The sequence below is a fragment of the Giraffa tippelskirchi genome, chromosome 7, assembly GCF_054371585.1.
Source record: "Giraffa tippelskirchi isolate mGirTip1 chromosome 7, T2T-mGirTip1v1.2.pri, whole genome shotgun sequence".
Classification (NCBI taxonomy): domain Eukaryota; kingdom Metazoa; phylum Chordata; class Mammalia; order Artiodactyla; family Giraffidae; genus Giraffa; species Giraffa tippelskirchi.
The window spans coordinates 26,455,117-26,468,442 of record NC_137281.1 but is presented as its reverse complement, the minus strand read 5'-3'; the positions used below and the strand labels follow the sequence as shown (position 1 = coordinate 26,468,442).

Sequence of the window (13,326 nt, the reverse complement as noted above, 5' to 3'; positions counted from 1 at the left end):
TCCCCCAGCCTCAGCTCTGGTCGCTAGGATCATATCCGCTGTAATGACTGACTCTGAGGAGACCCTCAGTCCCTATCCGCTGTCCAAGTACACCTTTGCTGCTTGGCTTTCCTCCCGGCGCGCGGGAGCCGGACTCGGGGGCGTGACACAATCCTGATCCCGCCCCCGCCGATGGGCTGCTGGGATTTGGTCGCCATGGTGACGGACTGTACACTACCACAGCTTCCCAGGCCGCGGGTGCTGGCTGCCCGGCTGCCCTAGGGTCATGGACTCCCCGAAGTCGCAATCCCTCAACTTCCCCACCACGTCGAGGTAGGCGCTTGGCGGTCTGAGGCCGGAGAAGAGGCCTTGAGTACTTCCAGAAAGAGAAAGGGTACCTGATTCAGACCTGTGCACCTCCTGCCTCTGTCTATTGGTCTGGGGCTCCAGCCCCACAGGAACAGTGGTACAGAAACAATCTCAGATGATTTGTCAGCCCGGGAAGTTGGTTACATTCTAGTAAAAGGGGAAAGAGAAAGTGAAAGTCACTCAGTCGTGTCCGACTCTTTGCGACCCCATGGACTATACAGTCCATGGAATTCTCCAGGCCAGAATACTGGAGTGGGTAGCCTTTCCCTTCTCCAGGGGATCTTCCCAACCCAGGGATCCAACCCAGGTCTCCCGCATTGCGGGCAGATTCTTTACCAGCTGAGCCACAGGGGAAGCCCAGTAAAAGGGGAGGCGCACTTTATCATTAGTAAAGGCCAGCTTTTTCGTGTTGAGTGTGCATCAAGTGCCAAGTGCTCCATATACCATATTTAACCCTCACAGCAACTCTATGAGGTGGTAATATCACCATTTTACATAGAAATAGAAGTCTGAAGAGATCATGTGTTTTACACATGTTTGTAAGTCATGGAGCTGATATTTGATCTCAGCCATGTGAGTCTCTAGATTTGAGCTCTTAGCCACAGGATAAACAGCCTCTTTACCCACTGGCTGAAGATAAAAAAGCATCTGTAAGCAGCCCAAGAACATCCCGTAGCCTCAAGGTAGCTCCTGCCTGTATTCACAGGTGCAGCATCTGAACTCTGCAAATATGATAACAAGCTCCTATAGCCAGAAAAGCCACAGCCAAATAAATATTTTTTAAAAAATAAAACACTAGAACTCCTCAGAGGATTATGTGTTAAAAAAAAAAAAAAAAAGAATTGTCTCCATCTCCTTGTAAGGAAACTGGGCTGAGTGAAGTTAACTTACATGCCCAAGAGGGTTCCTGTTAGAAGATAGATGTCAGCCTCTGGGTCCTATCAACTAGTATGTAGAGGCTCAAGACTCTTACCCTGACTCTTGACTCCAGACTTTGTACTTCTTGTCCTACAGCACCTGCCTTGGGTATCACACCCCTAGAATGTGCTGGTAATGTACATACCATGGTCATTAGAGCCACAGATGAATGCTGAAGGAAGTGTAGGCCCGCATGGTTTTATGGGTTCCTGGTAAGGGGTGTTATGCTACTGCAGGAGTACATGAGATTCCAGTGATGAGGAGAATGTTTCTGGGAATGTGGGAAAACAGTTTGAGGCCAGAATCGGGAGCTTGTTGACAGCACCTCTGGGAATCTGGAGGCAGCACTGGGAAGACCCAGAACCTGGCTCGGAGGAGAGAGGAGGCCATGTCTTGTGGTTCTGGGAAGGGTGGATGTGCAATCTCCACTCAAGGCTCTGTCACCCACCTACTTCCTTCTCCTTCTCTGTGCAGAGCACACCTGCGGCCTTTAGGAGTGTCCATAGATGATTCCCTCTTCACAGAAACCAAGAATAACCAGAAACGCAGGCTTTCTCAGAAACGGAAGACACTGCTGGTTAGTGGCAATGTCCTGTGGGATCTCCAAATTTTGATCCCCAGTCAGGGCTGTGTGGGTCAGAGGCCAGGCCCAGCAGCCTTGGGGGTGGGAGCGTGCACACTTGCCACACCCACCTGAAAAGCCTTCCCAGACTAGCCCCTGCCCACAGATAACCTTCCCTTGCAACCAAGCATTCTGGAGCGGACCTCATTTCTTCATCCAGCCTACCATGTGCCAGGCGTTGTGCTTGGTGCTGGGACAGTCCCACCAGATCTGTCAGGGTCTTTTAGAACTATGACTGTATCTTGTTTGTCTTTACAGCCCTAGTGCCTGATATAGTACTTGAGTGGCTGCTATAATGTGTGCCATAACTGCTGTGAGTAGGTGTGTGAAGGCAGTAGCAAAGGATGTTCATCCACTGTGTTGTTGGCTCTGCACTGGAAGTAGGGACTCAGGACAGTCTCTCCCTCCATTCCTGTTCTTTGAAGTTTTTATATAAAAATGAATGCTGGGGAATTCCCTGGCAGTCCAGTGGTTACGACTCTACACTTTCACTGCAGTGGGGAATGACTGCCATCGCTGATTCTCCTGACAAGTTTTAAAAAATGCCATGTTATTAAGATCTAGGAGTTTTTGCTGATATGATCATAAGATTGTTATTACTATTTACTCAGCAAACAGCCATTGTCCAAAAATCACAGGTGAAAAAAACCACATTTGAGCAAACTTGTAAGTCCAGCTCTCCGTGGAGAATTGTGGGTTGTGGTAGTTTTCCACCACACACTTAGGTGAGTGTGTCTTATGTAGAAGATGGGAACATGAGCTGTACCCTTTGTGAGGATGGGGACTTCAAACATCAAGAACCTGATATTAGGGTGAGAAAAGGGTAGTGGAGACTCTAAGCGGAGACCAACCGCAGCCACAGTACCGCATGATCCGATTACTTGGGGCGCCCGCCTCCTCTGCCCCTTCAGCTGCCACCTACTCAGTGGAAGTGGGACCAGGCTCTCACTCCCTTTATTTTGCTCGTCGGCAGTGATACCGTACTCAACCACCAGGGGGCGTTTCACCCTCCTGCAGTCTCTCCGACCCCCGGGGCCGCCCTTCCCGTTTTCACCTGCAGGGGGAAGCAGAGAGCACAGCTCTCGGGAACATCGCCTTCCAGCCACTCGCTTGCGGAGGCTTTACCAGCTGTTTGATAACCAGACCAAGAAAGCAGCGTATGCTGGGAAATCAAAATAGGGTAACCCCTTCTTCTCTTGACAGAAACAGCAGACAGAACGCGAGATCAGGCCTCTTTTATTTCTTAAGTCTCGCAAAATGAGCTAAATTAAGCTTTATTTCTATGACTAAACTGGTTTTCTCTGCGCAGGAAATTTTCAAGGCTGATCTCCCTTTGTTACTGTTCTTATATTTTCTGTTCGTTTTTGTTGAAGTATGGTTACTTTACAATGTGTTAGTTTCAAGTGTACAGAGAAGTGATTCCATTATACATACATATATTCTTTTTCAGGTTCTTATCCATTATAGGTTATTACAATCATATAGTAATTATTACATTATAGGTTAGTAATACAAGATGTTGAGTATATTTCCCTGTGCTACACAGTAGGTCCTGTTGTTTACCAATTTTATATATAGTAGTGTGTATACAAGAGAAGACTCTACACATGGACATCACCAGATGGTCAACACCGAAATCAGACTGATTATATTCTTTGCAGCCAAAGATGGAGAAGCTCTATATACAGTCAGCAAAAACAAGACCCGGAGCTGACTGTGGCTCAGATCATGAACTCCATATTGCCAAATTCAGACTGAAATTGAAGAAAGTGGGGAAAACCACTAGACCATTCAGGTATGACCTAAATCAAATCCCTTATGACTATACAGTGGAAGTGAGAAATAGATTTAAGGGACTAGATCTGATAGAAAGAGTACCTGATGAACTGTGGACGGAGGTTCATGACATTGTACAGGAGACAGGAATCAAGACCATCCCCAAGAAAAAGAAATGCAAAAAAGCAAAATGGCTGTCTGAGGAGGCCTTATAAATAAACAGCTATGAAAAGAAGAGAAGCGAAAAGCAAAGGAAAAAGGAAAGATATACCCATTTGAATGCAGAGTTCCAAAGAATAGCAAGGAGAGATAAGAAAGCCTTCCTCAGTGATCATTGCAAAGAAATAGAGGAAAACAATAGAATGGGAAAGACTAGAGATCTCTTCAAGAAAATTAGAGATACCAAGGGAACATTTCATGCAAAGATGGGCACAATAAAGGACAGAAATGGTATGGACCTAACAGAAGCAGAAGATATTAAGAAGAAGTGGCAAGAATACACAAAAGAACTATATAAAAAAGATCTTCACGACTTAGACAGTCACGATGGTGTGATCACTCACCTAAAGCCAGACATCCTGAAATGTGAAGTCAAGTGGGCCTTAGGAAGCATCACTACAAACAAAGCTAATAGAGGTGATGGAATTCCAGTTGAGCTATTTCAAATCCTGAAAGACGATGCTGTGAAAATGCTGCACTCAGTATGTCGGCAAATTTGGAAAACTCCGCAGTGGCCACAGGACTGGCAAAGGTCAGTTTTCATTCCAATCCCAAAGAAAGGCAATGCCCAAGAATGCTCAAACTACTGCACAATTGGACTCATCTCACACGCTGGTAAAGTAATGCTCAAAATTCTCCAAGCCAGGCTTCAGCAATACGTGAACCATGAACTTCCAGATGTTCAAGCTGGTTTTAGAAAAGGCAGAGGAACCAGAGATCAAATTGACAACATCCGTTGGATCATCGAAAAAGCAAGGGAGCTCCAGAAAAACATTTACTTCTGCTTTATTGACTATGCCAAAGCCTTTGACTGTGTGGATCACAATAAACTGTAGAAAATTCTGAAAGAGATGGGAATACCAGACCACCTGACCTGCCTCTTGAGAAATCTGTATGCAGGTCAGGAAGCAACAGTTAGAACTGGACATGGAACAACAGACTGGTTCCAAATAGGAAAAGGAGTACGTCAAGGCTATATATTGTCACCCTGCTTATTTAACTTATATGAAGAGTACATCATGAGAAACACTGGGCTGGAGGAAGCACCAACTGGAATCAAGATTGCCAGGAGAAATATCAATAACCTCAGATATGCAGATGACACCACCCTTATGGCAGAAAGTGAAGAAGAACTAAAGAGCCTCTTGATGAAAGTGAAAGAGGAGAGTGAAAAAGTTGGCTTAAAGGTCAACATTCAGAAAAATAAGATCATGGCATCCGGTCCCATCATTTCATGGCAAATAGATGGGGAAACAGTGGAAACAGTGGCTGACTTTATTTTGGAGGGCTTCAAAATCACTGCAGATGGTGATTGCAGCCATGAAATTAAAAGATGCTTACTCCTTGGAAGCAAAGTTATGACCAATCTAGACAGCATATTAAAAAGCAGAGACATCACTTTGTCAACAAAGGTCCATCTAGTCAAGGCTATGGTTTTTCCAGTGGTCGTGTATGGATGTGAGAGTTGGACTATAAAGAAAGCTGAGCACCAAAGAATTGACGCTTTTTAACTGTGGTGTTGGGGAAGCCTCTTGAGAATCCCTTGGACTGCAAGGAGATCCTACCAGTTCATGCTAAAGGAGATCAGTCATGGGTGTTCATTGGAAGGACTGATGTTAAAGCTGAAACTCCAATACTTTGGCCACCTGATGTGAAGACCTGACTTATTTGAAAAGACCCTGATGCTAGGAAAGATTGAGGGCAGGAGGAGAAGGGGACGACAGAGGATGAGATGGCTGGATGGCATCACCGACTAATGGACATGGGCTTGGGTGGACTCTGGGAGTTGGTGATGGACAGGGAGGCCTGGTGTGCTGCAGTTCACGGGGTCGCAAAGAATCGGACATGACTGAGCAACTCAACTGAACTGAACTGTGTATATATTAATCCCCAAATCCTAATTTATCTCCCCTACTCCCACTCTGCTACCCCCTTTGGTAACTGTAAGTTTGTTTTCTATGTCTGTGAGTCTATGTTTTGCAAATAAGTTAACTTGTATAATTATTTTAGATTCCACATATAATTGATATTATATTTATCTTTCTCTGACTTGCTTCATTAATATGATACTCTCTAGGTCCATCCACATTGCTGCAAATGGCATTATTTCATTCTTTTTTATGGCTGGGTAGTATTCCACTATATATATATGTACCACATTTTGTTTATTTTGAGCTTTAAACTCTTCACAATTCTGTTTCATTGTCTCTTCCCCCTCCCATGCTATGTTTTTATTTATTCAACAAATACTTGTTGATTTCCACTGTGTGTCAGGCACTGGTGATACAGTGGTAAGCAAGACATCTACCCTGTTTCTGAGAGAAGATGGGGGTGTAATGATGGGACAGAATGGGTGTTCGGATTGAAAAGAGTATCAGGGAGAACTCCTGAGATCCTAAATATGAATAGCCAGCCTGGAGCATTCTTGATCCTGGCAAAGCACGTGTGAACGTATACACCCAATAAGTAGCATTTCTGTTTTTATTATATAATGTATCCAACTAAATCATGCTTCCCTAAATATTTATTCCACAATATTTGCTAAATGCTACTTAAGACTATGAAGAGTGTTAACACAACACTGTAAATCAATCATACTGGAATCAAGAAAAAAAAAGACTATGCAGAGTATGAAGTGTGATGCCATCAATTCTGGAAATACAGAGATAGGTCAACCCAAACCCCAGAGGCTGGAGTCCTCCCTGAGACCTAGCAACAAGACTATGTACTTTCCAAAATATTTAGGGAAAAGATGGATGATTTCAAGATTGAGATAAAATAGGTAGAACTAAGAATGCAAAGAAGAGCCCAAGGAGACGGGGGCAATTTCCACCCTAAGAGGGTCAGGAGCCAGCTACCATTAGTCTGGAAGGAATCCTAGGACCTGAATATGTGGGACATGGGAGGTAGGCCTGGCCTCCATCCCAGAAGAACCTGGAAGCTGGGTTCAGGGCTACAGAGCAGGCTTTAATATTGAATTCAATAATTCAATTTTTTTTTAAATTTCAAAGTAACTTATGCATTGTAGAAAAATTTGAAAAATACACAATCATAGATACAAAAGCACCCATGGACCTATCATTACAGAATAACTGCTGATATTCTTTTGGGTTATTTCTTCCTCCTTTTCTGGTTTTCTTATCTTATCTGGTTGTGCTTATTCCCTAATTTCAGGCTTTCCTTAACCCTTTCTATAACCCATGTTAAGCCTCTTTGTAAACATTTCATGGCTGCACAATAGTCTTCTATTTTTAGATACATAGGGAGTTTTCTGATTTTTTCCATAGTCATAAGTAAGGCTTTGAGGACCTTATGATAGAGCTGCCACTTCACCTCTGTGCTCTCTGCACTGGCCAGCCAAGACCTCAGCCTCAGCTGGCCTGCTCTCCTTGGGCATAGGCCCGTTCATAGCTCTTCAAAAGTGTTGCTATTTCCCTGAGGTATTGGTGCTACCCAGGCAGTGGAAGTGTGGAGCCCTAAGCACTGGACCACCAGGGAATTCCCATAAGGACCACAGTCTTAATTGTGAACCATATTAAGAGATGTTGTGGGGGAGGAAATACCCAGGAGTGAAAGGAGGAGCCTGGAAAAGAACATCAGGAAGAGGAGCAATGTTGTCATGGTAACCCTGCCTGTCCCTTCTTATAGTCCTGTTCGTCTTCCATCGGTGGCCACCTGTCCCCATGGCCCAGATACATCAGTGACCAGACCATTCTGCATAATCGAAAGCCCTGTTCAGATGACTATCGGAAGCGGGCAGGGTAAGCCAGGGTCAGCCTGATGGTGGATAGACTGGGCCCAGAAACAGTACAGGGATGTTTGCTGCCACAGACCTGTGGGGCATGAGGGTCCGGCAGGGTGTCCATGGCATCTCAGCTCACCACCCCCTGCAGTAGTTTGCAGCAGCCCCTGGGCACAACCAAGCCGAGGTACCTGGAGCAGCTTGAGAACTACCTGCGCAAGGAGCTCCTCCTGCTGGACCTAAGCACGGATTCTGCCCAGGAACTAAGGCTGCAGGTCAGAACCACAGAAACCCTGCAGGATGCAGGGGCAGGGCTGCCAAGATACTTTACTCACCGGGACTGGGCACTTCAGATTTTCTGCAGAAACCAGCCTTCCCCAGCTCTTTTGGGTCCCCCATTCTTGGTAAGAGCCACATTCTATGACAAAGCCAGTGAGCAAGCAAAGCGACCAGGTGGAACCAAAACTCTGCTGAGGCTTGGGCTTCTTGACCTGAGTAGGTGGCCTGGATACTGTCTGCAGTCCCTTCTGTGGTCCCCAGCACCTACCTTGGGTCATTCGATAACAGTGAATGGAGCCTGAATCCTGACAGCCGGGGAAGCAGGGGTCATAAAATGTCCACCGGCCCAGTCACACTAGCCCCAAGCTTGAGGAACTTAGCCAAGACAGAAATCTGGATGTAACCTAGACTCTGGTGCGTATCAGGGAAGGAATCACCCAATTCCTGCTCAAACGGAAATGATGATGGGGAACCCCTCAATTGTGACTTAGTCACTGCCACAAGCATTTGGTGAACACCGTCTGTGTGCAAGCTCTGGATAGGGCCTAGATATGGCCTCATGAGCTAAAAGAAACCTCACCAACAAGGAAGCAGAAGCTCAGAGAGGGTATCTGGCTTCATAGGAGTGGAGCTAGGACTCAAACTCAGGGTGGGTTCAGGAGTCTGTGCTCATTCCAGTACACAATGTTGCTTCCAAAAGCTTCCTGTGTATCCAGTAGGACAGGAAACCACATGTCTCACTGGAGGTTGGAACGCAAGGTTAGAGCCTAAAGTGCTGTAAATGGGGAAGGGTGTTGGTGAGAGGCCAGCTGAAGCACAGTGCATGGAGGAGGTTGGCTGTCTGGAGAGCCAGAGGGGATGCAGGTAGAGAGGGGGAGGTCCTGACTCAGGTTGCCTGCCAGGTCTCCAGAGAGCAGTTTAGAGGAATGGACTCAATTCCTGGACTGTGGGAGACCCTAGTGGTGCCTGTGGCATTTATATGAATGTGAATCGACTGGCAGCTTCATACTAGAACCCTTCTAAGTTGAGCAAAAAAACACTCAGGTCCCACTGAAGGTGGCAGCTATAGGCCAGGAGATGACAGTTTCCCTTTTCTTGCCAGCCTTACAGAGAGATCTTCGAATTCTTCATAGAGGACTTCAAAACATACAAGCCATTGCTGTCCTCCATCAAGAATGCATATGAGGTGATGCTGGGTAAGACTGCAGCCTCTCTGCCTGGGCCCAGCCTGGAAGAGGCACAGAAGATCCTATTTTGACCTTCTGGGTTCTGCAGGGGTCTGGGGTACCTACAAACTGGGCTTTGAGGTCACCAAGCCTTCTTGCTTACACTCTTCTGTGAGGGGCACCCCAGGGCAACTGACTACCGCCCATTCTTGGAAGCATGGTAGGGCGGTATCTGTAGGAAACAGAGCATCTTTTCTATTGAGAATGAAGCCCAGAAGGGAGTGTGTAGTTCAGGGAAGTGAGGGGGGCTTCCCTTCCCAGGCTCAGGAGGTGCTGGGCATGGCACAGCTGCAGAACTAAAAACTGTACAGGGAAGGCACAGAGGTGAGACCCTGGTCCTCATCTGAACTCTGCCCCTGGTTGAAAAGCAAGTGCAGGAAGTTCTTAGGGAGTATAGACTTTGAATGGGAGTACAGACTTCTCGAGTTTGCAAGGGACATAGTTGCTCGCTGTGACCTCAGATCAGTGTCCGCTGGCTGTTTGTCCTCCATGGCCCCAAAGGGACTCCCATACCTGTCCCTGCTTAGCCCACCAGAGGGAGAAAATTCGGGCTCTGGAGCCCCTGAAGGCCAAGCTGGTCACTGTGAATGAGGACTGCAACGAGAGGATCCTGGCCATGAGGGCTGAGGAGAGAGATGAAATCTCCATGCTGAAGAAAGAGAAGATGAATTTGCTAAAGCTCATTGACAAGAAGAATGAGGAGAAGATCTCATTGCAGACTGAGGTGAAAAGGGAGTAACGTGGCGCCCAACTCCCTGAATTCCTGCCACCCCACCTCAGGGGTGACCTTGAGGCCATTGGCACTGGTGTGACCCCCTGGCTCTCTCCACCCTTCTACCTGGAATGACATACAGAGCCACCACCTGCTCCCAAACCCCTCTTCCACATGCTGCCCTCCTCCTTGGCCCAGCACTGCCTCAGTGTGGCCCTCAGTTCTAGCAGAGTCCTACTCCTTGGCTGCCAGACATTCTCCACAGGAGGAAGCTTTGGCACTTTGACAGGAACAACCAGTCTCCTCCCCTTCCTCCCTTTCTTGTTCCCAGGCCCTGGTAGGGCCACCCAGCACCCACCCATCCGCTGTGGTGATGAGCTGTCCAGAGACAGCCCCTGACAACAGAGCCATCTCCCCAACAGGTGACCAAACTGAGGAAGAACCTGGCTGAGGAGTATCTGCACTACCTCAGCGAGAGAGATGCCCGCAAGATCCTCATTGCAGACCTGAATGAGCTACGCTACCAGCGGGAAGACATGTCACTAGCCCAGTCCCCAGGTAAGCCTGAGGTGGGTTTTTGCCCTGCTGGAGAGGAGTCTGACTCTCACCACTCACTCTCATGTATTCATTGCTCCTGATATCTGCTCGTTCCATGCTCACTCCCAGTGAGAGAAGTTCCTGCTGCCACCAGGGTCTGTGGATCTTCTGAGCTGGCCTGAGAATCACAGACTTGTTGTTTATGTAGGAAACAATTGCTGGCAGTTGAGGCAACCTAGATTCCCCAAGGGCTACAGAGGCCTGGTACTCCATGTCCTGGGCTTCTCTATTTAAGCTCAAAGTCCTACAGTGGTAGCATGATGGAAAGACTCAGTGGTTCCCATACTGGGAGAGCAGGAAGACCTGAGACGTGCCCCGAAGGACACTCAACCCTGTCCTGGGCTATAGGCCCCAGAGCCAGGGTGATGCGAGCTGGCAGGCCTCCTGGCAGGTGTCTGGGGGGAGGACCCTGTGAAGCTAACAGTGGCTCTGAAGATGGCCCGGCAAGACCTGACCCGCACACAGATGGAACTCAACACCATGAAGGCCAACTTTGGAGACGTGGTGCCCAGGAGGGACTTTGAAATGCAGGAGAAGACCCTCAAGGAACTGCAGGAGCAGGTGCTGGTGGGCAGACAGGGTAGGGCAGGGCCACACAGGTGGGTAGCAAGGACCAATCACCCTGCCCACAGCTGGAGAGCCTGAGAGACGACTACGAAGAGGTCCGCAAGGAGCACGAGATGCTGCTGCAGTTGCACATGAGCACACTGAAGGAGCGGGACCAGTTCTACTCTGAGCTGCAGGAAATCCAGCGCACCTCCACACCACGGCCAGACTGGTCCAAGTGTGAAGGTAACGCTGACCCTTGGGGCCCTAAGGACTGCACAAGTGTGTGGTCTGGACTCCAGCTCCCTCTCCCCAACCCCTGCAGATGTGGTGGCTGGAGGGCGAGATCGCTGGCACATGCTGGCTGAGGGCAAGAACAGTGACCAGCTGGTGGATGTGCTCCTGGAGGAGATTGGCGAGGGGCTGCTCCGGGAGAAAGACTTCTTCCCTGGTCTGGTAGGGGAGTCCCTGGGCTTGGGGAATAGCCAGGCCTTGCTGCTGAGAAAACTTGAGGTTCTGGGGGAACAATATGGGGCTCTGCCCTGCTTGTTGGTGAGGCTACAGCTGGGCCCAGAGATGAGCTGACATGGTTCCTTTCAGGGCTATGGGGAATCAATCCCCCCTTTCCTTCGGTTTGATGGCATTGTGGAGAACAAGAAGCCAACCAAGAAGGATGTGGTAAAACTCCTCAAGGATGCCTGGAAGGAACGTATCAGTGAGGAGCAGGTCAGACCTCTCCAGCTGTTTTAGCCTGGCATGGCTGCCTGAGTCCTCCGGCGGTAGAGGGCGGATGCAGTCAGGGACGGGGGGTGTTCCCTCGAGGTGCTAGGGAACTGGGAGGAGGGCCAACCAAGCAGTCTTCCCCCTATCCTGCAGAAAGAGAAGTTCCCAGATTTCTTCTTCAGTTTCCTGGAGCGCCATTTTGGACCTGGTGATGCCATGGCCTGGGCTTACACAATTTTTGAATATATCAAGCTCTTCCATACCAATGAAGTCATGAGTCATTTCTATGCAGTCCTGATGGGAAAGGTAAGCTTGGGCCTGGCTCTCTACCCTTTGTCCCCAGCACAGGCCAGCTCTGTCCCTACTCCTCTAGGAAACAGTGAGGTAGTCAATGCTTCCTCCCATAGAGGAAAGAAAGTGTGTACATAAAGCAGAAGGAGACCATAGCACAGCTGCTGAAGGAGATGACAAACGTTGACAGCCAGAATGAGGGGCTATTAACCATGGAGCAGTTAAGGTGAGAGTCCAGTTGGGTTACCCCAAACTCCAGCCCAACATGCCCTCTGGCCTGGTTCCCAGCTGTGCAGGGGTAAGGGGAGCCTGGTGGGAAAAGGCCAGAACCTTGTCACGCTGCCCTTCTGAGCACTAGTAGGAATGGCAGAGGGGTGCAGGAAGATGGGTAAGCAGGCCTCTGCCAGGCCCGTCAGCCCTCGCGTCTCCCTACAGTACTGTCCTCAAGAGCACCTTCCCCTTTAAGAAGGATGAGAGAATTCAGGAGTTGATGGAGGCAGGGGGCTGGCATCCCAGCAGCAGCAATGCAGACTTGCTCAACTACCGCACGTTGTTTATGGAGGTGAGTCGGGGCCCAGGAACTTGCCCAGCCCTGACCTAGCCTCTGCCTAGACTCTAGCCCGTGTACCTTCACCCTGCCTTGTGGCCCCTTCCCAGGATGAGGAGGGTCAGAGCGTGCCCTTTGTGCAAAAGCTGTGGGAACAGTACATGGTGGAAAAGGATGAATACTTAAACGAGTTAAAGAAGGAGCTGGGCCTGGAACTGTGAGTGATCCTGGGGCCCGCAGGCTCATCCAGTCATAGGCAAGTCCTGCAGGCTGGGCCACAAAGTAGCACCTCCAGCCCCTGGGTCTCCCTAAGCACCAAGCTTGCTGCTGGGCCTTACATACCACTCAAGCCCAGGAGAGGGCATCTTGGGGTCTGGGTAGAGAGCGGAGAGTCAAGGTCTGTCTCTCTCTTTCTTCGTGGGACAGCCACAAGGAGGTGACCCTACCCAAGGTACGTGAGGCCCTGATGAACATTGATCCCAGCCTGGACAAGCAGACCCTGAACCACTATTTGAGGCAAGCCTTCCAGCTGTCCATGACAGAAATGCCAGAAGAGGGTGATGAAAGGGAAGAGGGCATTGTGACACAGCTCCACACTGCACTGGAACAGCTTCAGATGAGTGACATTAGGCGTATGGGGCCTCGGGAGCAGGAACCTGCAAGCTAAGGCCACCGGGGCAGCCTAAGTGCTCCCATCCTGCTAACCTCTGACTGTTGTTATAAAATTCTTTGTCTGAACCCATGCTATTCTCTAGGTTATGCTGGGGAGTCAAGGGGACG

At 48.9% G+C, this 13,326-nt stretch overlaps 1 protein-coding gene across 13 annotated transcripts; it reads left to right on the top strand.

Moving 5' to 3' along the window:
• The first annotated feature begins 203 nt into the window (after positions 1–203).
• TSNAXIP1 (translin associated factor X interacting protein 1) lies at positions 204–13,288 on the top strand. 13 transcript variants are annotated; one of them, XM_081513048.1, is made up of 16 exons: positions 204–312; positions 3,550–3,683; positions 7,532–7,644; positions 7,780–7,900; positions 9,007–9,100; positions 9,658–9,854; positions 10,265–10,400; positions 10,831–11,000; positions 11,072–11,231; positions 11,311–11,441; positions 11,586–11,711; positions 11,862–12,014; positions 12,116–12,225; positions 12,435–12,561; positions 12,657–12,763; positions 12,973–13,288. In XM_081513048.1, exons 5-16 carry the CDS (start codon positions 9,094–9,096, stop codon positions 13,211–13,213), a joined length of 1,665 nt encoding a protein of 554 aa, XP_081369174.1. In that variant the 5' UTR covers positions 204–312; positions 3,550–3,683; positions 7,532–7,644; positions 7,780–7,900; positions 9,007–9,093; the 3' UTR covers positions 13,214–13,288. The 13 variants fall into 13 exon arrangements, with proteins under 13 accessions (XP_081369174.1, XP_081369170.1, XP_081369165.1 ...); XM_081513044.1 differs by having other exon boundaries at positions 7,777–7,900; XM_081513039.1 differs by lacking the exon at positions 3,550–3,683 and adding an exon at positions 1,741–1,843.
• The last annotated feature ends 38 nt before the right edge of the window (positions 13,289–13,326 follow it).

Coding starts and splice junctions, on each gene's coding strand:
- TSNAXIP1 (XM_081513038.1), top strand. CDS start 266: ATGGACTCCCCGAAGTCGCAATCCCTCAACTTCCCCACCACGTCGAG. Junction 10,401..10,830: donor GTCACTAGCCCAGTCCCCAG/GTAAGCCTGAGG, acceptor GCCTCCTGGCAG/GTGTCTGGGGGGAGGACCCT. Junction 12,015..12,115: donor ATGCAGTCCTGATGGGAAAG/GTAAGCTTGGGC, acceptor TTCCTCCCATAG/AGGAAAGAAAGTGTGTACAT.